The 25,203-nt window shown below is 39.6% G+C and overlaps 1 protein-coding gene across 5 annotated transcripts in view; it reads left to right on the top strand.

The window, feature by feature from the left end:
• LOC135205480 (lipopolysaccharide-induced tumor necrosis factor-alpha factor homolog) overlaps positions 1-25,203 on the top strand; it is a 140,242-nt gene that overhangs the window by 111,014 nt on the left and 4,025 nt on the right. For 4 of the 5 annotated variants that reach the window (XM_064236187.1, XM_064236185.1, XM_064236188.1 and 1 more), the window contains 2 exons: positions 647-763; positions 11,116-11,269. In XM_064236187.1, the coding sequence (XP_064092257.1) occupies positions 647-763; positions 11,116-11,269 (271 nt within the window). The remainder of the gene's footprint in view (positions 1-646; positions 764-11,115; positions 11,270-25,203) is intronic. The other variant, XM_064236184.1, reaches the window with a different exon arrangement.

Genomic DNA, 25,203 nt, shown 5'->3' with positions numbered 1-25,203 from the left:
AGTCTATTTTTCAATTGTGTCAGTGATTATAGAGCTCCAAGATGTAAAACCAGTCCTGGTTTATGTACAGTGACCAGTTTGTACTCTGTAGGACATTAGAAGTTGTAGAATTAATAAACGTACAACTTTGTAACTCTGTACTTTAATATAACAATATTGTAATAAAACAAAGAATATTTAGTTATTTAATCACAGTTACATATTGTTTTAATGATGCCATTAGTGAGAAGTTAACCCTTTGTAATTGATTAAAACAGTTATAGATGAGTGTAGAATGTATTCTTATCTCTTTGAGAATTAAGAGAAATGTAAATAATTACTTCAAGTCATTACATAGGATTGAAAGCTGTATCGTATGAGATTTTGGTCTGTGTGAATTGGTAGTCAACTGCAATCCTGGATTCCATCATGTTCACGTTTCCTAGAAAATAATTTATCTTAACCCTATACAACTAGAATCTCTCCTAGAAAATAATTTATCCTGACCTTATGACTTATATTCTCTCTCTGTTCCTTGAATATATTTCTTTCATATGTATTACAGCTCTGTCATATCAAGATTGAAATATGAAACTTTTTTTTCATGGACCTTTGTGTATTGTATGTATGATGAGGGTTTGAAAAGAAAACTGGGTACTTTCAACAGCTGGTGCGATGCCTCAGCCAACTGTTTATCAGCAACTTCGACCAGGAGTTAGTGTCATTCAGGGCGTTCCTATTGGTGCTACAGTAACTCCTACTGGATATGCTACTTATAACCATGGTGTGTTATTTAATTTTTTGTGTCTTTTCCCAATTTTTACATAGAGAACTCGGTACCATTTTGTTCTTCACTGTTAATTTTCACAAATATTCTGGAGATCAAGAAAATGATACAAAGCTGCTTTGGCCTTTATCCAATTTTGCATTCCTCTTTTCATAAATACTTGGTTCGAATGATTCCATAGGATCTTTCAGAAGGTTAAATGGTGTCCTAGGGAAGGTGTTTGCAATTCATGATCTCTTTATGAATATTAGATGTTTGCATTTATGATTTGCACGTACGTAGTTTTAAGCGTAGTATTATGTGATTAATAAAGTATATGCTGTATCTAGATAAACGTGCAGGATGCAATTTTATAGAAATTAGAGACTTTGAACTCAAGAACCTCCATTCCAGAAGGGGAAAGTTATTGTCCCTCACAATTGTAAATACTTTAGGCTATTTCTAAATTTAAAACTAAAACTCTCTCTCTCTGCTCCTCTCCTCTCGTCTCTCTCTCTCTCTCTCTCTCTCTCTCTTCTTCTCCCCATCTCTCTCTCTCTCTCTCTTCTCTCTCATTTTCCCACCTATGGTTTATAGTTTATTGGGTTAAGAGACCACATGTACCTGCAAGTAAAACATTCTTTTTCTCTCTCTCTCTCTCATTTCCCACTATGGTTATAGTTTATTGCGTAAGAGACCAGCATGTACCTACAAGTAAAACAGATTAATTTCCCTCCTCTCTCTTCTCCTCTCTTTCTCCCCTCTCCTCTCTCTCTCTCTCTCTCCTCTCTCTCTCTCTCTCTCTCTCTCGTCACACGTTTCCCATGGAAGTGATAATTTTATTGGGTAGGAAACCAGTTCTAGCAGATAGAACAGGTGCGTCATGAGGTTCCAAGCCTCTTCAGTGACCAACATCCACCTCGTTTACACATGAGTTGCCAGATGCCACGGATTCCTTGCTTTTCAGTCTTATTGTTTTAACCAGTTTCCAGCTGGCGCTAGAAGATTATCCTATTGTTAAGACCTCAGGTTTATTAGCTATGAAAAATGCAAATTGATTAAAAATTTGTCATATTGCTCTCTCTCTCTCTCTCTCTCTCTCTCTCTCTCTCTCTCTCTCTCTCTCTCTCTCTCTCTCTCTCTCTCTCTCTCTCTCTCTCTCTGTTATAAGTTTATTAGGTAGTAGATCAGTCTTAGCAAATAGAATTTAAACCATACAAGTGCTGCACAAAAGCTGGTCCATAGAAGTATTAGACCAGTACTGCATACCTGTTAAGCTAACACAGTAATACCCTGAACTTACGCGAGGTTAGGTTCCAGACCCCCTCGCGTAAGGGGAGTTTTCACTTAAGTCTGGCACAGTCTGTAAAAATGCTAATAAATGCTTGCTTCTAGAGTTTGAACACTAAATATGACCGCAATCAAGCTCCCTAAGTATTAGGCTAACTTTTTAAATGAAATTAAAGTTAGATATTTACATATTCATTTTGTATGTATTCTAACATTACCCATAATTCATCGGATGCCATTTTCTTTTTCCCTCAGAGAAAAAGGAGTTTTCTTAGCGTTAATGGGTGAGCTTCATAAGTGTTATAACGAACGTACAAAATTCAATGAAAAAAAGAAAGCATGTATGTACATACGTAATGTTTGCAGAGGGTGAAGGTAAAATTCAATCTATTCAAAATCATGTAAGAGAGAGAGAGATACGTCTTGTGAGGGAAAACTCTGGAGCGGTATCATCTTTAAAAAGTACGAATGGGATCACATCTGAAAGTTCATTACCTGTATGTGCTGTAATTACATAACATAGTAGTACATACAGATTGTACCAGCACTTTTCTCTGAATTTAAGATAGTAATTTTCACAGAACAACAACTCTGTTATGTCTGATATGTTTTACTAGTTGATCATGAAGGTCTTATATAGTTACAAACACTGTGAATTACTGACTTCCTTTGTATATAGTTTAAAAAATATAAATAGCAAACACAGAATCTCCATACTGATTTTACACTTGAAAGCACAAAAACTTTTACTAATTGTAGTATGCTAGTATGTTCTTCAGAAATTAAAGTTTCTGAAAGGATGTCATCTTTGAAAAGTGCATAACTTTGTGAATGGGTATTGCACCTTGTAAAAGTACATATATGCACTAACAGTAGGTTAATTACATTTGTATCATATTTATGGATATAGAAAAATAAAAATACAATTTTAATAAAGATTTAAACACAAAAGCTTTAAAACCTAAAAAATTTACATGATAAATTAAACAAACACTTTTGCAGGATTTTGCAGTGTTTCTGGAGGATTCACAAAAGTTCGCACTATTGTGAAGAACTCGCGTATGATAGTTAGTTAGGTTGCCAAGGAAAATTTCGCGCTACTGTGAATTCACGCAACTCGAATCGCGTAAGTTCGGGTTATTACTGTACATCTTTACTGCAGCATCTAGAGCTAACAAAAACAAATATAGCATTAGGAAGAAATAAAAATGAACAAGGCTAAAGATTAGCTGTTTGTGTACCAATACAAACACCCGAGTATAAGAATATTATTCAGTGTATGCCCAGATATTTACGAAGCAAAAATAGTGTTTAATAAAAGAAATTAGTTCATGAACAAATTGCACCACAAAAATAGTTCGAGCAGAAAGAAAAAGGACAGTGTAATGGAAAAAAGAGTTCTTAAAGCTGAACATAGAATTACCAAAGTCTGATATGTATGACTTGAAACTATAGTTTGAACTAGCTAGCTTAATTCTTTGCAAAAATTGTACTTTGAAAACTGGTAATATAGATCTCTGAAGAAGCAAGTTAATTTATGGTAAACTTTATTACTCACGTAAGTTCTTGCAAACTTCCTCAGAAATGACAATGAAAACTCTAACATACTTAGTGAAACAAACCTGAACTGAGAATTTTTGTTATAATTGTTATTGCGTAAGCAATTGGAAGGCATAAAAAAATGAAAACTAAATGAATACTACTGAAAAGGATGAAAAGACAATTTAATGAAGGCAATCCTTTGGAAATGATCAACTTGTCTGGGAATTGCTGTGAACTGTGAACATCTCAACAGACACTCAAGAAATGAGGCAGTTACCCACTGGGTGTCTTCTGGCTATAGCTGCAAAACGTTTCATTCAGAAAAACAAATGAATAATCATACACCAGCGATTCCTAATAGCCAACAGACACAGAGGAAATAGATTTAATATAAAATGATTCTTATAACTACCCCTTTTGTGGTTTTAAGAGTAAAGAAGTATAAATCTCTTCATATTTTGACTGATTACCGAAGAATGTCAAAAAAACCAGTAGTGAAAAATTTAAGACTTTAGTGTTCATCATATAATTTATATGGATAGCTCTTAATCTGCGTCTGATGAAGGATTTTGTTTGTATGGTGTTTTTACGTTGCATGGAACCAGTGGTTATTCAGCAATGGGACCAACGGCTTTACGTGACTTCGAACCACGTCGAGAGTGAACTTCTATCACCAGAAATATACATCTCTCACTCCTCAATGCAATGGCCGAGACTTGAACCCGCGACCACCGAGGTGGGAAGCAAACACCATACCAACCACGCCACTGAGGCACTTTGATAAAAGATTTTCAATTGGCATTGATAAAAGATTTTCAATTAATAAATGCCACAATTCAGCTCTTTACTGAACAATGTCTGTCTCTAGAGAACTGTGTGGGATATGGTCAGTAGCTAAAATGATTGAAAAAATGGCATTGAACTTTAATTTTGAGTGACTAGAAGTACTTTTCAATTCCTAGATGATGCCTGTCTTAGAAACCCTCTGACTGACATTTTCATAATTCCACTTAATTTGAATAAAAGGTATGAGATATCTCACATCCTTGCTCAAGTAGACAGTAAAGAAAATGGAGATGCTGGTAAAAGCAGCCAAAGCTATAGTGACGACCAGATCAAGTCAGTGATTTTTCACTGTCTTAAACACCTATCATGGCGAGCTTTGTGGAGTAATAAATCTGATAGTAATAAGTGTTTCATAATGGCATTCTTAGTTTTAAAAGTTATGCTATGTTAAAGTGGTTTTTGTAATCTGATTGGTCATTTGTTTGTTTTGTGAATAAGTTACATGACCATGACTCAGTCCAAGATTACAGAGAAAACACTAACAGCCAGGTATGTTTTAGGTGAAGTTGAACTTTCAACTAACAGATTAATATGAAGCCCTAGGAACTAACCTATGTATTCAAGAACACTTCAACTTAACAGCTGTCAACTTATCAGACTTCTCTACCTATCAGCTTCATTATGGTGGTGGCTTTACTCAGCTTAGGTTAGTCTTTGTTATTTACCACTTATTGTTACTTATCAAATGGCTCAACACCCAAAACATCTGATAAGTTTAGAAGTTACTGTAATAAAATGATGACAATAACGGATGAAGTGAAAATCCTTGCTTTCTTTGAGGAAGACTCAAAATCAGACGTACTGCAAAAACTGAATACTAATCAGCAGAGGAAGGAGAGGACCTGCATGTGAGGTCAAGGCTTTGTGAAGAATGAAAGCAAACAAATAGCTTCAAGTAATTCAGTGCTGTATTAAACAAGGAGGATGAATGTGAGCTGGAGGTGCAACTGAGAATTAAAGTACCATTGGGTACAGGTTTCAGCGATGATTCTTGATAGTACAGCTTGGACTAAGTGGAGACAGGTTTCATTGGTGATTCTTGATATGATTTATGATTAAGGTTTACAAAATTAAATGCTCAGAAGTATTGCCACAATAAATTAGTGGCAGCACTAATGAGTACCTAAATGCCAGTAAATATAACCCCAGTACTATACGTACTTAAGATTAGGCGGTAGTTTGCAATGATTTTCATCAGCTGCCGTATTTCCATTCATGAGCTGTCCACTCAAGGTATTTAATGATATGAAAAGGTATCAGAACTTTAATATCTTGAATGTAATCAAATCACAAAATGCATCCCAGGATTTATTATTTCTCCAAATTTTTTTGCTGTTCTTTATGATAATGAAAGTAAGAATATATTTTTATTTAGCAGTGCACTGTTGTTCATATCTATAATTTACTTGTCATCTTGTAAGTGAATGGGTGATTCCATTACATATTCAGAACAATACATACTTATTTTTCGGGGGGAGGGGAATGGGGCTTCAATAAAACTACTGAAGACCTGAGAACAGTTTTTTCTCTCTCTCTCTCTCTCTCTCTCTCTTTCTCTTTCTCATAATGTTTTTGCCTGATTCTTGATATAGCTATAACAACATGAGAGTACGAGTATGTACATTGTTTTGTGGTGAGCTTCTTATTGTATTAGTAAAGCTGAGGAATGTCGAATCCTTTCCCATTAAATTGTTTTATGGATTCTAATCTTACATTTTGAAGCTGTTATTCATCATTAACAATCACCTTTGCCTATTATTTAATTGTTCTTGCACCTTGTTAGACATGGATGATAGGCTGAAGGGAAATGAAAAGTAGCAGTGATTCTTTGTACAATCTGAAAACTATTGCTACTTTTCAAATTGAAAATCAGACTGCTGTCTTCAGAATATTTGTGAATAGCACTTTTACATGGTGATACTGAGTTGCTAGCATGTATGTTTGCATCCTTGACAGATTGTAGTCAAACAGAAAATGAATAGCACAATGAATTCATTAATCATGTTATATGATCCCCATGGTTTTTGCTCTTGTCATAATTTTATGCACAGGATCCCTTTTTCCAGTTACAAAGGGTCTGGTGGTAATGAAGAATCAGATGTATATGCTTGATTGACTGGAGTCTTATGCAGATTAAGTATTGCACAGTTAAGCTTTTATAGATGTGGTCATTTACTGTATTGATGTGCTTGCGTATTGTAATTCAGTGAGCATGCAGAGTTTTATTTGATATATGTTGTAATAGTTTCATAATTTGATAATGCTTCTTGAATGTAGTTACAGTATAATATTCATGTAAGTTCCTAAATGTTTGAGAATGCAGGTGCATTCAGTTATGTAATGATATTTTGTTATTCTGTTTGGGTTACTTTTAGTGTTGTATGAAGCCAACATGTAAATAAATCTAGTATACCCTTTATTCCAAGCTGTAGAATCGTCAGGTCTCTTTTAGTAAATCCTTTAGTTTTATTGACAAAGATGTTACATCAAGTTAATTTGCATTACAGGGATGAAATAGGAGGTCAAAGGTACAGTATAGTTAATCATTTTGTGATGGTGCACTGATTTCTTTGTGTACTATTTTAGTGATTTACATAGTATAAATATTTTTTGAAGGATTTATAATTTGAACTTGCTGTAAAAACTCCATTGCTTTGATTGTGGTTTTTGTTTAGAAGAGAAACATGTGGAACAGAGATATACTATTTTAAGTTGTGTTTTTCTCCATGAATTTTATTGATGATGTCTTTATCAAGATAATATTATGTATTCAGAAATATTTAACTGATATACGTAGAATTCTTTTTTTATCTTTACCTTCTTTCTTCATTTTTAAAAATAAATGAAATGAAATTTATTGCAGTGCTCAGTTTGTGAGTTGGTTTTATAATTTTGATACACATTGTTTTATACGTGTATGCAAATTACAAAAATTTACTTTAACCGAAGTACGTACTGCTACAGGGCTCAAATAATAAAGAACTTAAGTAGTTATAATAGATTTTGTATTTGTTAGGATGGTGAAGACTTCTTTAAAAGTTAGGGTGTGTATCTCCAATTAATAAGTCTTGAGTAATATACAGTCTGGTGAAATGATCAGTATGCTGTCACTATATTTTTCATTCCTTTTTTTTTATTTTTACGACTTTTTTTGTAATGATGTTTCAAGTGCCAACTAGATATTCCTTGATATATTACTATTTGCTATTTCCAGTATTTGGGCTGCTCCATGTCTCCTGGGTCAACCATCTGTTTGGTTAGGATACCTAAATTGTACAAAGAGCTAAAGCCTTACACAGTGCTTCCCCCCACACACACACACTTGTTTGTCCTTTTCCTCTTGCTGTACTATCTTTACCAAGAATCTATTACTCCAATCTGTGAGTAAAATTCTAGGTCAGATGAGCTAGGTTGTGCAACTAGGATCTAAGTCTCAGCAAAAATTTCAGCTTTGTGGGTTAAGCTCTTCAACTAATTATTTTGATGGAATTTGTTTCTCTCCCCTGTATTTTCATTGAAAGAAGATTCCTTTATCAACCATATGGGAAAAGAAACCATCAATGTCCACCATCAGGAGTGACAGCTCATGGCTGTTTTATCTCACTCAGGATTTGGATATTTACCACAAACCTGAAAAAAATTAGGTTTCTTTTTAAAAGTGTGTGGAAAGTACTGAAGTTGGACCCAATCAATTTGATCTAATTAAGGTTTAATTCTCAGCATTTGTGTGTGCTATGAGTGTATGCAGTTTGCAAGGATTTAAGGAAAGGTCAGTGGTACAAGTAACTGACCATTGGTAGGTTATTCATTTCATGAAACATACCAGAAGTCTAATTGTGAAGATGTAACTGGTGGGCTGTCTATTTTTGTTTCTTTCCTCTGCAAAGATCTAAAACATGATTTTACAGTTTTCATTCCAGCTGGTGTCTTTCAAATTCTATACCCTTCTAATATTTTTTTCAAGTTTTTTGTACTTTTAAGACCCCAAGATGTCTGGTTTGTTGTATTTTTGAATTGGAGTCCCTGGAAATGGATGTAATTTTTTTGACTGGTTGTTAACTTCTGCAGTTATTTTCTTGTCTAAGAAAATGTTTGCTAATCAACACATCCAAGTAAAAGTGATCTTCAATCCTTCAGGCTGCAGTCTTGTTGATTGAACTTTTACTATCAAGTATCATTGATGTTTGAAACTGTAATCAACATGAACCTTTAAACACTTCAAATCCAATTATTTCCTTTCTGATCACAAGTATGACTTCCACAAGAAGAAATATCTGGGGAGCTATCCTAATTTTGATTTTAGTGTGTTTTTCATGTAACTATCCTCTCACCTACTCTTTTCAACTTCTTTCTGTATTAACTTCTCTACGTTCTTGCACATGCGTAGGATGTCCATTTAGAATTACATACCTTTTGCGTGTCACCTTTGATGTGATTAACATTCCTGTAAAGTGATGATTAATGCCTGTGAGATACAGTCATGTACTTCATATATATGAAAATGTAAGTAAACCTCTCTATGCCATTATTTTGGGCTTGAAGTTTACTTACTCTTAAAAATGTTTAGAGTGCCTATTAAAAATTCTAAATTTATTTTAAAATTAGCTGTTTGTTGAAATGTTGAGACTATATCTTGGTGATTAAAACTTAATCCCATAATTGCCCCTGCCTAGAACATTGCTTTGTTCTAACCCATTAATTATGAGCAGTACTTTGTAATCAGTTTTTAGTCACACCAGGTTTTAAGGCCTAGAAAGGAGAAAATTCCTACTCTGCATGCTCAACTCATGTTCAGTTTGCTTAGAAGGCTAGTCAGCATTCGCCTCTGTGACTCACAGGGATTATTTTTAACTTTGCGTCTTAACTTCAAGCTATTAACACGGGAGAGCCATTGTATCTTAAAGGTTGCCTGAAAAGATACGTAGTAGGGCCTGTGTTCTACACGCCTTTCCCGTGATGATTTCAGACTTGATGAGCCTCGTGCAACGACCACTCTTGGTGACGAGAACTTTTAAGCACTGCGCTCCTAGATTGTATAATCAACTCCCGGCATCAGTTAAGTGTGCTGGAAATATCTTTCAGTTCAAAAAGCTTTTGAAAACCCATTTATTTTCATCAGCTATAACACTGAGACAAATACAATTAACCCGCTTTACATTACATAGACTTTTAAATTTTTAACTATAATATAAGTGATTTGGAAATCCCGTCTGAACGCTTAATAGCGAAAGCAGGGATACTTGATAAACCGTCAGACATAGACATAGACATAGGGTATATGTTTATGTTGGGTAATTGACTAGGCTAATCTTGGCATCCTCTTGAGACGCAGTTGCTCCTGGACTGAGACCATCACCTCTCATTTTGCCAAGAGTCAAAAACCATGGTCAAATTGTGAGAAGTCATAGTTCACTCAGAGGTGGCAGAAAAAATGTTTGGGTATGCTCATTGACGTGACAACTGCAAATTTTTCTGTCGGACTTTTGCATGAGCTGGCTCAGGGAGATACCATTTTAGTAGTAGTGTCATTCCTGTGCCTGCTGGAACAACTAGCTTGGTGTTGGTAGGTTGTCCTTGATCTCTTGTTTTTATAGAAGCTTGCTCATCAACTGGACCAGTTACGCTCGTTTCTGTGGCAGGTAAAGATTGCCAGTTTTAAGAATTTTGAAAAGTATGCCACCCTAGAAGTTTGTAATTTTTATACTCCAGAAAGCTGTAAGAGTATAAGCACTTCAAAACTGTTCGTAAAATAATAGAATAAATAAATTGCAGATACAAAATTTTATGTATCATTACCATATGAGCATGAAGAGGAATAAAGATACTGCTACAGCAGCCACATCAGACAGACACTTCTATTAGTGACAATTTAACATATCTAAAACTCATAATTGAAGAACGGCAGATTTTATGTTACTGTAGTTATGAATCTGATCGGAAAATAAAAAGATGAGATTTAAGTGTGATGTTTTAGAAACGCAAAGAATGTGTTCAAGTAATTTGTCTCGTCTTTGATGTGGTCACACAGTTGACCAGTGAATATTTAGTGATTAGCCTACATGACCCAGTCCTTGCATGCAGAGAATGCAGGTCGACCATATTTCATATGAATTTAGACATTTTAACTAACATATTCAGCTTTGGAAACAAGTAAACTTATAAGAATAATTTTTATTTTTGGGCTTTATCCAATGACTAAAGTAAATAACTTCATTTTATTGAATAAAATATAAAATTTGGCACTGAAGACTATATGGTTATGTTTACATTGCTGGTGAAGTAATAAAAAAAAGAAAATTAATTTTTAAATTTGGAAATTAATTTTGTAAATGTAGATATGATTTTCCAGTTCATAATGTATAAAGACCTCTAAAATTTATCAAGACTTTTAATTATGATATTTTTATAATAAAATGAAGGTTTATAAATACACTATCAAAATTATTATTTTATGCATTTTATCTATCTTAAGGTTAGCACTACCAGTTGAGTAGTATTCTTATAATTTTAAATATACGTAGCCATATTTATAGTGTGTACATACATGTAATGGATTTCTCTTTTATAGTAATATTTTCTTCTTTAATAAATTGTTAGTCTCTTAAAACTTATTAATGCTGATAATTTTCTGTTTGTCTTTTATCCTTTTCTCTCTGTTTAAAGCAATACTGATTTTAGATTTTTACCTGCAGCTGCGCCAACGGCTATTGTGACCACGGTTGTTCCCCTAGGTTCTCAGTCCACACACATGATATGTCCTCATTGTCATGCAGAGATAGATACAGCTACTAAAACGTCTCCTTCAATGGTTGCATGGTTGTCTGGTTTCATCATCTGTATTTTAGGGTATGTTAATATGTACAAGTTTTCATGATAAATCCTATTATGAAGGATTTTTTTTCTTTCCAGATTAATGCCTTTTTATGTGCAGAGCAAATACCATTATGTTGATATGTAGGGCTTGTAGATAGAAACTGAATTTTAGATGGCCTATTACTGCATTTTATGTTGCGTATTGATAACAATCCTGTAGCCTGTATGTGAGGGGATTTTGAGAAAGTAATATTTGTAAATTAATCTAAACCACGAACAATTAAACACTGTGGTATCAGTGAACTAGACACTGGTTATGCATATTAACTTAATTAGTCAATACTTTGTAAAAGCAATATGTAGCTGTTTAATGTAAAAGAAAATTTTAAAAATGGGAAAGCCTTTACTACTAAGAATTATTTGTATATTAAACTAAGGGTTGAGAAGAGTTAAAAGTAAGAAAATGAACAGCCTTTTATACAATAACATTTGTTTTACAAACCCGTTATTGTAAGATGCCTTGTTCCAAGCAGAACTAATCTTAAGTTTTTGAAAGAATGCACCTACCCCATCTGGCTTGACCATTCCTGGTAATTGAGTGCATGGAGGGAAGGGAGGAGTAAATCTTTCCGATTACAGTACGTATAGTGTTAGTTTTGTTTAAAAACATTTATTGTATAATGCGCTTTCCAGGCAGAACTAATCTTAAATTTTTTAAGAGAAGAGAGAAAATAATGGCACCTCCCCATCTGGCTTGACCATTCCTGGTAATTGAGTGCATGGAGGGAAGGGAGGAGTAAATCTTTCCGATTACAGTACGTATAGTGTTAGGTTTGTTTAAAAACATTTATTGTATAAGAATAATGTTTTGTTGGTAATAACCTGTTAATGATAAAATGCTTGAATTACCATGTAGAGAATCTCCCAAAAACACTGTGCACTTAAGACGGCAACTACAAAGGGCTGACCCATATCTCGACCGTTAGGAGTTACTCTAAACTAAATCATTTTGGATATTGCCTTCTGTCACACTTCATATTCTGCTCTATCAGAATTACCTTCAGATGACAACCCCAGCATGACTTTGAATACATTTTGTCATTTAGAACATACAGGAGGGTGTACAGCATTCCTCCTCACCCATAGAATGCAAATATTTAAGGGGTATGCCAACTACTGAATTTCAAGGAATTATCAGATTTTAGGCCTTGACTGTTTTCAACTGTTTTATGTCTTACTAAGCATATCCTGAAGTGATAAAGCTAAAAAGAATGTGTACATAGATTAGTTTATTATTGACAATTTTGTTCATCCCTAGTATGACTTGTGAACCGGAAGTCATGAAAAAATTGTAAAAAACATCTGTATGAGTAATTCAGGATAGGTTTAAGTGAGTTATGGACTGCTTTCATCAGTTTTATGCATAAATAAACATACGTATCAAGAAACCTTATTGTCTGTAAAAGAATGTGTAGGTTGGTTCATGGACAATTTCGTTCATCACTTGTACAGCACTGCTAACGACAAAGACTTGTAAAAACGAAAAAGACTTATAAAAAGGTCAGTCTATGAATTATTCTACTTTGGATCAAGTCTGACATACACTATTTTGGACTGTTTTATGATAAATGAAACAATCTAGAAATGTTATTGGTATTAAAAAAATTTTTTAGATTGGTTCATGAACAACTTGTGTTTACAGCACATTGAACAACCATTGTAAAAAAAAGCTTGAAAAATGAATTTGAAAACAAAATTTATTCAAAAATAATTGTTCCCCTTATGTATTCCATTCTCGCTAGTGTTAGTTTGATAAAGAAAATGGCCTATAGGGATAACTGAACCTTCAGAATATAAATATTTTTTATTTTCTCATTTTGAGTCCAGATATACATATTGCTGATGCTTTTCTCTCTCTCTCTCTCTCTCTCTCTCCTCTCTTCTCTCTCTCCTCTCTCTCTCTCTCTCTCTCTCTCTCTCGTCTCGCTCTTCTCGAATCCTCTTCTCTCTCTTCATCTCTCTCTCTCTCTCTTCATTATATAATATATTTTAATTTTTTCATTTTTTGAGTCGCCGATTACATATTGCTGATGCTTTTCTCCTTCTCTCTCTCTCTCTCTCAAAACTCCTCTCTCTCTCTCTCTCTCTCTCTCTCTCAAATCTCTCTCTCATCTTTCTCTCTCTCACTCTCTCTCTCTCTCTCTCTCAAAAACTAAATACTTTGATCTCAAAGAAAACTGAAGCAAGACTTGCGTTTATTCTGTATTATTTGTAGAATCATCAGTGGTAAGTTAGAATGAAATAACCTTCAGTCATTAGGTAAAAGTCATTTACTTCATAGAATTGGGCCTTATGATGTCGGCGCTCTCCATAAATGCAAATTTTAGGTAATATATAAATCAGAAGAGAGAGTACAGTTCAATTCATTTGATTATATTATAAATTTCGTGGCATATTTCTTATGTGACAAAATAGTTTCAGCGCAAAAAAGGGACAAATTTGTAATCAATTTGTATTCTTCATAGCTTACAAACCTGAGCTCTTAACACTAGAATAATCTTCTTGAGCCAGCTGGAAACTGGTTAAAAACAATAAAAAATTGTAAAGCAAAGAATCTGTGGCATCTGGCAACTCGTGCATATACAAGGTGGAAGCTGGTCACCAACCAGGCATAGAACCCTGTGATGCGTCAGTCTTTCCCCCAACCCAAGAAAAGAGAGAGGGGTGGCTAGAGGTGTGCAGTAAACATTAAGATCTCAAGGTTTGTAAGCTATGCAAATACAAATTGATTCAAAATTTGTCATTTGTTCATATGTGAAACAAACCTTTGGTCTTATACTTAGAGGGAGGTACAAGTACAGGCAGTCCCGGTTATCGGCAGAGGTTCTGTTCCCCAGGGGTGTGCAGATAAGCAAAAACTGCCATTAACTGAAACTCGGCAATTTATGGTGCCATAATGGCGCTCAGGGTGCTGATAACTGGAACTCTGCCCATTATGGCACCATAAATCGTTGATTTTATGGTGCTAGGCACGCGCCATAAAACCGGATCTCAGATAACCGAGTCTGCCGATAACCGGGGAGGGGGGACGGCCTGTATCTTAAATTGTCTGGGAGTTTAAACCACCAGACCACCCTTCCTAGAAGAATGAGTTCTAAAGAAAGGGGTCCAAGCCCGTGAGGGAATAGAGAATTGGATATCTAAAAACTAAGCTGTCTGGGTTGAAATACAATATATGGCCTGCATTCCAGGAGCATAAGAAAACTCTGCCTGTTCAAGCAAGAAACTGTGCACGCCATAGAGGATTGTCACCACCCCTCACTCCCCTAGCTGGGAAGAGAGGAGCACTTGCTACTGAATAGCAGATTTGCCTATTGTATAGTAACAATACAAAACCACCACCCTACTCACTTGTATCGGACCAGTTCCAGCATATGATGTGTGTGTGTTCTTTTATTTGCCCGTAGGAAGAAGAAATAAAAAAGAGAGAATGAAAGAGGCCAGCCAACTCACTCATTCTCTTTTTCACACAACCATCTTGGGTAAGATACAAACTGTCCCGGCCATGGGTCCTGAGTGAATTAGACAACTTGTTGGGCAGCCACCACCGGACCCAAGGAAAAAGTCTGAAGACTTGTGGGCAATGTCCTTTTAGGTAAAAGGAAGTGAACGTGGATTGACGTAGCCAAGAATCAGTGCTCAAAGTTCTATGAACAGACAAGTTTTTCTTAAATGCCAGAGAGGAACTTTGATTTCATGTGCTCTAGGCTGCACAGACTCGGTGACAGAACTAGCATTTGAGGAGTAAGCCTGTTTAATTGTTTCATGTAACCAGAATGAGATCGTGTTCTTAGACACTTTCCCTTCTGGACTGGCCTGTGCTAACAAAAAGTCTATGGCACCTAGGTCTTAGGTGACGAGTCCTTTTAAGATAGCATCACGGTGCTCTGATGGGGCAAAGCTAGATCTCTTGTGGGTTGTTGTCCACAAAGTCATTAAGAAAGGGAATGGAAAACGAGGCAATCTGTCATCATGCAATGAGGGATTCTGGGTCTTAGCCACGAATTCTGGGACAAATTTGAAAGCCACAAGACCCCCAACCCCCTGTTGTGTATAACATAACTTAGGCCATGAAGCTACCAAACTTTTTGAAGAAGCCAAGGCCAACAGGAAAACTGTCTTTAGAGTTAGATCCCTGTCTGATGACTGATGTAGGGGCTTGAATGGACCTTAAGTGAGTTTTCCCAGGACTAGAGAAAGATCCCACATAGGCCTGAGTTGTCCTGGAGAACAGGACTGTTCAAACTCCTGAACAACAAAATTTCCCTGGATGAAGAGATGTCCACGCCTTTCATGCACAAAACCAAGACCAAGGCTGCTCTGTAGCCTCTGATAACCGAAACAGAAAAACCTCTCTCAACCTTGAGGAAGATCAGAGAATCCACTATCTGCTGAACAGAAGCTCTGATTGGGGAGAAACTCCGTCGACATCACCCATCACAGTAGACTGCCCATTTCCGCTGGTAAGTTGCTGACGAAGATTTCCTGAGATAGGCGGACATCTGGCCAGCGTTTTGAGAAAACCCTCCCGCTTGGAGGAGATACTTGATAGTCTCCAGTCATGAAGGACCGGGACTCTTGACTGGTGAAACCTTTCCACAGGAGGTTGGAAAAGGAGCTGTCGCCATGGGGAATTTCTCTTGGATGTGACCCAAGTCTTGACAGCAATTGTTGCAGCACTACACAAATTTTGCAAGGGGAACACTGTTGCCCCCTACACAAAGGACATAATGCAGTTCTGTGTTCAAGGACAACTAAGGAGCTGCAAGCTCCTCTCTGAGATTGCTCACAAGTTTGATGAAGTAAGATTAAAATTCATTACACTTCTGTAGCAATACAAGAATAAGCAAGGGGAATAGCACTGTTCACAATACGTAACAAAAGTTAATTATAATTTTGAGTTCCTTCGTGGCACAAAAAGAATTGCTTCAATTAAAATGATGAGAAGAGAAAACAAAACCAACCAACCCATTAGTGTGCAACTGGCAGCAGTTTCTTAAAGTTGAAATTCTCAACTGATTTGATCACTAAAGAACCACTGAAGAATACCATAAAAACACGAAACGTGTAAGCCTCCACTAAGTGAAAATGGCTAAAGAAGAACTAAAGTATAGAAAAAATTACAATTACATACTGGAATCCAATTAAAAGAATCACACCACGTACGGAAGACAATACCTGACTGTTAAACTAAATGAAGTCAAAAAGGAGCAAAGAAGAAAAAATTCCTTTGAGCCAGCAATAATGGCAATAGTTACTTATGAACAAAATGCGCTACTAGTAACCATACAACATAAAGTTGTCATTTTCTATCAGCATAGAAAACAAACCAGGATTTATTGTGATTAATAAGGAAATGAGTGGCCATTTAGTGCTAAAATTATGCAAATCAAAGGAGTGCAGATCAGCACACAAAATCACTCAGAAGATTGAGACACCTCATGTGACACTGTACTTTGATGTGAGGAAGTGGAGTGAGGTCTTCCAATGTCAACAAGATGTGTCAAGTTGCTGCAACTGGAAGGGTGTTTGCAAGGAGTTTTGTCCCAAAAAGGCTTGCTGAAGCAATTGTTAGGAACTAAATATAAAGTTAGTCACAGTGAAAAGTGATGTAATCAGTAACGATAGAGTAGCAAGTGATGCACCTGCCAAAGGACACACTGCAAATAATTAACAATCACTGCAAAATCATTTCAGGAAATATCAGGTATATTAAAGAAATGAATAAAAATGAATGGAATATCACTAACAATGGAAAAATATGCTAATTTTGAAAGAGCACCTTGACTCGCATGTGCACAAATTTAGTTACACAAAATAAAAGCTAATTACAAAATTATGTTCACTTTGGGCATACCTAGTAATGTCTTTGTCTTTCAAGTTTATAGGACTAGAGAGCCTGTTGAATGGACTAAGGATTTTTATAATATGACAAATTTTCTACGACAATTTGTATTTTTCATAGCTACAAACCTGAGGTCTTAACAATAGAATAATTTCTAGCGCCTAGCTGGATCCTGTGAAGAAGTAGATGAAAGCAAGGAATCTTGTGGTATCTGGCAACTCATGCGTAGATCGGGTGAAAAGTGGTCAAACGCCGAACATCTACGCCAGCCTTTCCCAACTCAGGATGACTTGACAAAAAGAGGGGCAGCTAGAGGTAGGCAGTATAACATTAAGACCTTAGGTTTGTAGCTATGAAAAATACAAATTGTCGTAGAAAATTTGTCATTTGTTCATACGCGAACAAACCCTTGGTCTTAACAATAGGATAGACTCATACTTGGAGGGAGGTATAAGACATCCTAGACCAGCTGGGGGCCTACCCGCCAGTCCAGCTCTCAAAAGAAATAGTTCTTAGAGAGAGACTGAAGCCATTTGAGAAGCTAGATACACTAAAATCTAACCACTCAGAACCTGAGAGACATACATATGGGATAACCATTGTATAGGGAACCAAAGAAAAACTGACTGTCCAAAAAACAAACCAGGGCACTATGGTTTGTAGTACTCCCGACTCCTCCTTGCCCAGGAGCGGAGCCTATGCTACTAAATAGTGGGTAAGATATTGAATACTGCACGACCACAGTACCAGTATGACTACCTCACTCACCTGTATCAGACCAGACCAGCAAATGACGTGTCAATTCTTTAAATCGCCCGAAGGAAGAAGGAAAGGTACAAGAGAAAGGAGGCCAGCCAGCTCACTCATTCTCTCATCCACACAATCATCTTAGGTAAAATACAAAGGTGCCACCACAGGACCCAGGGAAAATGTGACCATAGATCTGTGGGCAACATCCTTAAGATAGAAAGAGGTGAACGTGGACTGGCGTAACCAAGTACCAGCGCTCAGCACTCTTATGTACAGCCAAGTTCTTTTTGAAAGCCAGAGAGGGACCAATACCCCTAATGTCATGTGCTCTAGCCTGCACAGACGTGGCGATGGAATCATCAAGAGTCAAGTATGCCTGTCTGATGACTTCCCGTATCCAAAAAGAGACATCTCTTCCTTCGCACAGCCTGTACTGACAAAAAGCCTGCGTCAGCCTGGTCTAAGGTGCCGAGTCCTTTTAAGATAGTAACGCAGGGCCCGGACAGGGCACAACAAAAGCTCTTTAGCATTACCACCCACAAAGTCAGTCAGTGAGGGAATGGAGAACGAAGCGAACCTGTCATCATGCACCGAGGGATTTTGGGTCTTGGCCATGAACTCCGGAACAAATTCGAAGGACACTGACTTCCAACCCCTGGTGTGCTTCACCTCATAACTCAAGACTGTGGAGCTCTCCTACCCTTTTGGAAGATGCCAAAGCCAAAAGGAAAACTGTCTTGAGCGTCAGGTTCCTATCAGATGAGCGGTGCAAGGGCTTATATGGGCTCTTAGTCAAGCTCTTAAGCACCAAGGAAACATCCCACGTTGGGGCTTGAGCTCTCTAGGAGAAGACGACTGATCAAACCCCTTAACCCTTAAACGCTGAAGCGGTATTTTAAAAATCGTCTCCCGTATGTCGGCGGCGTTCGTGAGTGAGCGCTGAAGCAAAAAGATTTTTTTTTTTTTTTCAAAAAAATCACAGCACGCTTAGTTTTCAAGATTAAGAGTTAATTTTTGGCTCCTTTTTTTGTCATTGCCTGGGCTCCTTTTTTGTCATTGCCTGAAGTTTAGTATGCAACCATCAGAAATGAAAAAAAATATATATAAATATTGGGATATATGACAGCGAAAAAAAGTCATATAATTGTATACAAATCGCACTGTGAGTAAAATGGTTAAAGCTAACAAGTTAATTTTTTTTCGTTGTATTGTAAATTAAATTGCGATCATTTTGGTATATAACACACTGTAAAACGATCAAGGCGCAACAGAGAAAATATTATCACAAAATGATGCATGAATTCGTAACACGCGGACTTAAAAAAAAGCAGTTTCAAAAATTCACCATAAATCGAAATATTGTGCTAGAGACTTCCCGTTTGTTGAAAAATGAAGGTAATTGATTGAATATTACTAGACTGTAAGTGTTGTAGCTTACAATTGCAGTTTTCCACCATTTCGGTTAAGTTAAAGTTGACTGAAGTATAAATTTTTTCTATTTATCGTTATTTATATGAAAATATTTCAAAACTGATAAAAGCTACAACCATGGGTTGTTTTTTGTTGTATTCTACATGAAATTGTGCACTTTTTCATATTTAAAACTTTTTGTAACGGCTAATTTAAAATGGTGCAAACATTACGACAATCGGACAAAAAATTTATGATTTTTTCGGAAGAGTTACTGCGTGGCTGTAAGGAAAAAGTTTTTTCATAAATTCACCCTAAATCAAAATATTGTGCTAGAGACTTCCAATTTGTTGCAAAATGAAGGTAAATGATTGAATATTACTAGAATATAAGAGTTTTAGCTTATAATTGCGTTTTCGACCATTTCGGTAGAGTCAAAGTTGACCGAAGGTTGAAATTTTGGTACTTATCGTTATTTATATGAAAATATTTCAAAACTGATAAAAGCTACAACCATGAGTTGTTTTTTTGTTGAATTCTACATGAAATTGCAAAAATTTTCATATATGTATAATACTCCATGTAACGGCTCTATAAAAAGGTGCAAAAATTATGTCAAAGTGACTAAATAATTTTTGAGATGTGTCGCTGATGCTTTTTAGTGCAAGAAGAAAGAAATTTGCACTTGCGCGCCTGGGTAACGATTGTAAACAAAACAACGCCTTGATCCGTGAGCTCCCAGCAACCCCCAAGGCGCGTGATTCAAAAGTTTTCGTCTAGTAGGCCTATAACTATTATTCCGCGAATTTTTAACAAAACTTTTTTGTATCGACGTACCACATGTCCAATTGGCACCCAACAGACAATTTATATCGACGTTTAATACATCAAGTCGGCGTTAAAGGGTTAACTAGCAGGGAAAGTTCCCAGGAAGAAGAGACGTCGATACCCTTCAGGAGTAACACCAAACTCAGAGACGCCCTGTAGCCTCTAATAGCAGACACAGACAAACTTTTCTCGTCTCTGAGGAAGGTTAAAAAGTCTGCTATCGCTGAATAGAGGTCGCGAGTGGAGAAAAACCCCGTTTACGACACCAATCACAGTAGATCGCCCATTTACCTTGGTAAACCGCGGAGGTTGACTTCCTAAGAGTGCTGGACATGTGCCCAGCTGACTTCTGAGAAAAGCCTCTCTCTCGGAGGAGATAGTTGATAGCCTCCAACCGTGAAGAGACAGGAATTCTACTGACTGGTGGAACCTTTCTGCTTGGGGCTGACACAGGAGATGCCACCAAGGCGGAATCTCTCTCGGAATCTCCGACAACAACAATAGCAGTTCTGGAAACCATTCCGCCTGAGGCCACAGAGGGGCCACCAGAGTCATTCTGAGACCCTGTGAACCCAACAGCCTGTTCAGAACCTGACGGATCAAACAAAACGGAGGGAAGGCATACACCTCCAGGTTGTCCCAGGGATGTTGGAATGCGTCTTCTGCCAATGCCAAGGGATCTGGGACCACTGAACAGAACACTTCCAGCTTCCTGTTGTAACGTGTCGCGAAAAGGTCCACCATGGGTCTCCCCCAAATCTGGAAAAGCCTGCTGCCACCACTTGATGAAGGGACCACTGTACCTAAGATCTGATCCCGGCGACTGAGTTTGTCTGCGACCACGTTCCGTTTCCCTGTAACCTGGCTGAAAGCTCTACCGAATTGCTGATTGCCCACTGGTGAAGCTCGATGGTAAAGGCATGAAGCTGCTGAGAAACTAGGCCTCCCTGTTTGTTCACGTAGGCTACCACCGTGGTGTTGTCCGACATGAGAACGACAGAGTGACCCTCTACCATCCCTCGAAACTCCTTCAGACCCAGGAAAGCCGGCTTCAACTCCAAGACGTTGATGTGCTGCTGCTTTTCCTCTAAACCCCAAATGTCTGAAGTGAACCCCAATTGTCTGAAGTGATGAGGCTGCCTAAGTGCGCGCCTAACCTGCGAGGGAGGCGTCCGAGAACAGAAGGAAGTCCGGAGGGAGATAGCCCAGAGGGACGCCCTTCAATAGATTCTGGTCGTCCAACCACCAACGAAGGTCTTCTCTCGCTTTCAAAGACAGTGGGACCATAAACAGGGGAGAGTCCCCCGCCGGAGACCAGAATTCCCCCAGTCTCCATTTCAGAGACCAAAGATGAAGTCGCCCATGAGGGACCAGCTTCTCCAGGGAAGATAGCACTCCCAGAAGAACTTGCCACTGATGAGAAACTTCTCCAATCTCTGATCCGATGGGAAAACTCTCGCCACTGTCGTATCGATGACCATGCCCAGGTAGAGAATCCTTTGAGTCGGTACGAGGTTCGACTTTTCCTGGTTGACTAAAATGCCCAGGTCCAGGCAGAACCAAAGAAGACGACCCCTGTCTTGCAGCAGCTTTTCCCCTGGAAACTACCAAGACCAACCAATCGTCGAGGTACCTCAGCAAACGGATTCCCTGAGCATGGGCCCAACTTGACATGAGAGAGAAGACCCTTGTGAACACTTGAGGGGCTGTGGTCAACCCAAAGCACAAGACTTTGAATTTGAACATCTTGCCCGCCAGAGAGAAGCGAAGAAACTTCCTGGACGTGGGCTGAACAGGGATTTGGAAGTATGTGTCCTTCAAGTCTATCGACAGTATGAAGTCGCCTTCCCTCACGGCTCCCAACGCCGAGCGCGGGGTCTCCCTCTTGAACTGTGTCTTTCTGATGAAGCGATTCATGGTGGATAAGTCGATCACAGGCCTCCACCCTCCCGATGCCTTGGGCACCAACAAGATGTGACTGTAAAACCCCGGGGACGGACGCACTACTTCGCTATCGCATCCTTGTCCAGCATCTTCTGTACCTCCTCCTGAAGAGCCAAGAACTTCAGGGAATCTGGTGAATACATCTTCCTGAGCTGCGGCTTGTCCAACAGAGAAGAGAAGTTGAATGGCAACAGGTATCCCACCCGAAGGACATCTACCACCCACTTCTCCGCCCTGTAACTGCCACTTGGCCCAATGGCCAGCCAGCCAGCCAGCCAGCCGCCGCCCCCCCCCCCCCCACCCCCCCCCCCCCCCGGCGCAGGAGAGGGAGAGGCGCCCAACCTACCGACGGCCCCCTTGACCTCTGCTCCTAGGGCCTCTTCTTAAAGGTTTTAAAGGAACGAGAGCAAAAGGGGCGTTGATCCTGAGACTTGGGCTGTGATGAACGGGAAGGCCCTGCCAAACTCGAGGTCCTCGATGGCCTACCAGGGGACGATCTCCTCGATTGCTGCTGGACTGGGGGAGGAGGGGGGGCCAAATGTCTCCAAGGACGGGGCTCTGATTTAGACAGTCTGGTGCACCAGAGGGTCCTTGGTGTCAGCCCGACGTTGGTCTATCGCATTGTCGAGTTCGGTCCGTGGAAACAAAAATTGCGATTCTAACAGGTCACCGTTAGACCACTCCATCCTAGACAAAGCCGCGTCCCTTCTAACCAGAAGAAAATTAGCCCATAAATTGGCACTGAGGTGAGCCAAATAAGAAAACGCCTTGGCTCCGGATTACAAAAGACTGGCAAGCGAGGCAGCACTAGCCAACCCATCAGGGGACCTGTCAGAGGTCCAGTCAAGAAACCGTCTGCAACATGGAGGCCACCGTAGATTCCAAGGCTAAGGCGTCTTGCGGAGATAAGGACGGAGCCACTGTCCTCACCTGTTCCAAAGTCAAATCTGGCTTGAGGCGAATGACGTCTGGGTTAAGCTGGCGTGACAACAAAAATGCAGAGCTCGTAGCATGGTACTTCCTATGTCTTGTGAGAGGTGGGGGTAGTAGTTTGGTAGACCCTCTAGAGCGAAGTGAACCGTCCCAGTCAGAAACAGGCGTTAACCTTCTGCAAGACCGACTGAACGTGCCCTGACAACAGCAGCTGGAGAGACGATTTGGGGTCCTGAGCAGCTCCCACCAAGGCTTCCAAGCAAGAAGAAGTGTAGGACGACCGGTCCTGAGTCCTACTTTCCAAATTGTTGAACCCACGAATGAGATCAACAACCTCCGAAAAGGAAGACAGACTCCTGCGCGTCCCCTTCTTCCTGCTCTGGCACCGGCGACTGACGACGAGAAGGATGTGTAGCCTCCTCTAACGCGTTTTCTTCACCAAAAATCACAGAAGGGTTAGTAGGCAAACAGTCTGAAATCTCTACTAGTCTATCTGGGCTGGGTCCAAGCGTCAGCCTCCGAGACGGACCCACTGAAACATTAAGCACATCACTTACCTCAACAGTTGACTCCATACGGCCATGAACGTACACGGGCATGCCGGCCGCACGTACGTGAGATGGGGGGGAAACTCGAGCACTCGAGATTGACGGAGAATCCCTTATAGTGGGAAACTTGAAAGCAAGCAAACACTCCGACAACACCACCTCCGTGCTCACTTCCTTCGACCTCTTGACAGGCGCCTTCAGGTCTTTACGGCGACGAATAGCCATGGGAGAAGAAGGGCACTACCATCACGTGCATGGACAGGGGAGGTTGCCACACACTCATGATTTGCAAGGACGGTGCGGGGGGTTGGGGTGGTTCGACATACGAGGTTTGGCGGTGAAGCAACCCCTGCAGAACACAGATCACTAACACTGCCCGAAATCACAGCACTCTCGGGAACACATCTGTGCTGTTCCTCCCTCAGCGGCGAAGGAAGGGCAAGGTCCTTAGCCTTCCAATGCCTAACATGCCCACAAGGCGTAGGGGGGGAAGAGGGAGAGAGAGACAGCACCAGCTTCATATGCGCACTCTTCTTGGAAGGCGGGGACAAAGCATCGCGTTTCCTACCAGTCCTCCCAACCGATAAGGCAGCCAACTTCACATCTAAAACAAGAGTCCAGCCTCTGAAGCACCACCTGGCATATGAGTTCGGACTGATGTGCCAGAGAAGGCTCCAAAGACAAGGAAGGGAGATGTTTCGAACTGGGTGGCAGAGATGACATCACGTCAAACAGAGGCGGCTCGGAGGCGACTGGAAGATACGTCATCAATGAGAGTGACATCACAAGCGGTGGTGACGTTACGAACCTCCCCTCTGAGGGAGGGGGAAAGAGACGCCACTGGCGGAGGAATACACAAAGATGGGCCCAGTGACGACAACATCGGGGCTGACGCCGCAGCATCACTCCGAGACAAGGCGGCGGAGCAATACAAGATGGCTGACTGCTTCCTCCCGTGGAGACGAGGCCTGGAGGGGGGGAATGGCCTGGTTGGACTGGGAAGGGGGGGGACCAAGCCTCCTCAAAATGCGCTAGCAACCCCGCTAAGGATGGGATATCCCCTAGCCCAAGCGTCTTGCAAATCACTGCCATTTTGGACACCTCCGACTCTGGAAGAGAAGAGAATGATGAAAAAACCTCACCCTTCTTGGGAACCAAAAAAAGCTCCCGAAGAAGAGGGGGCTACATTACAAAAAATACCCTGGCGACCTCCCGGTACTTCCATCAACGAATCAATGGAAGAAAAGGAAGGAGAAGCAGGGGCAACGCTACTATGGGGGTTGAGTACTGCGGAAGACGAAACATTGGGAATAGGAGTAAAGCCCTCCCAAGAAGGAAGAGTGGAGACTCCGACGTTCCCTCTTACCATAAAACTTCCTCCACTGCTCCAAAGGCCATGCCCGGCATTCCATACGAGGATTCGTAATCGTACAAAAATTGGAACGGCACCTACTGCAAGTGATGTGAGGGTCCGTAGCTGACGAAGCCAAGAGACGAGAACACGGAAATCCAGGAATTCCGGGGCACCAACGCTAACGTTGAGAAGGAGCAGAAGAAGCCATAATATTAGGCAAAAACACACACACAAAAGGAACGAAACGGGCAAAACCCGGGAAAAGGCCAAGAGAGGAAAAAACCCACTCTCGTCC

The sequence above is a fragment of the Macrobrachium nipponense genome, chromosome 24 (genome assembly GCF_015104395.2).
Source record: "Macrobrachium nipponense isolate FS-2020 chromosome 24, ASM1510439v2, whole genome shotgun sequence".
Taxonomy (NCBI): Eukaryota; Metazoa; Arthropoda; class Malacostraca; order Decapoda; family Palaemonidae; genus Macrobrachium; species Macrobrachium nipponense.
Note: the sequence above shows the minus strand (reverse complement) of the source record. Positions and strands in the feature narration are given on the sequence as shown.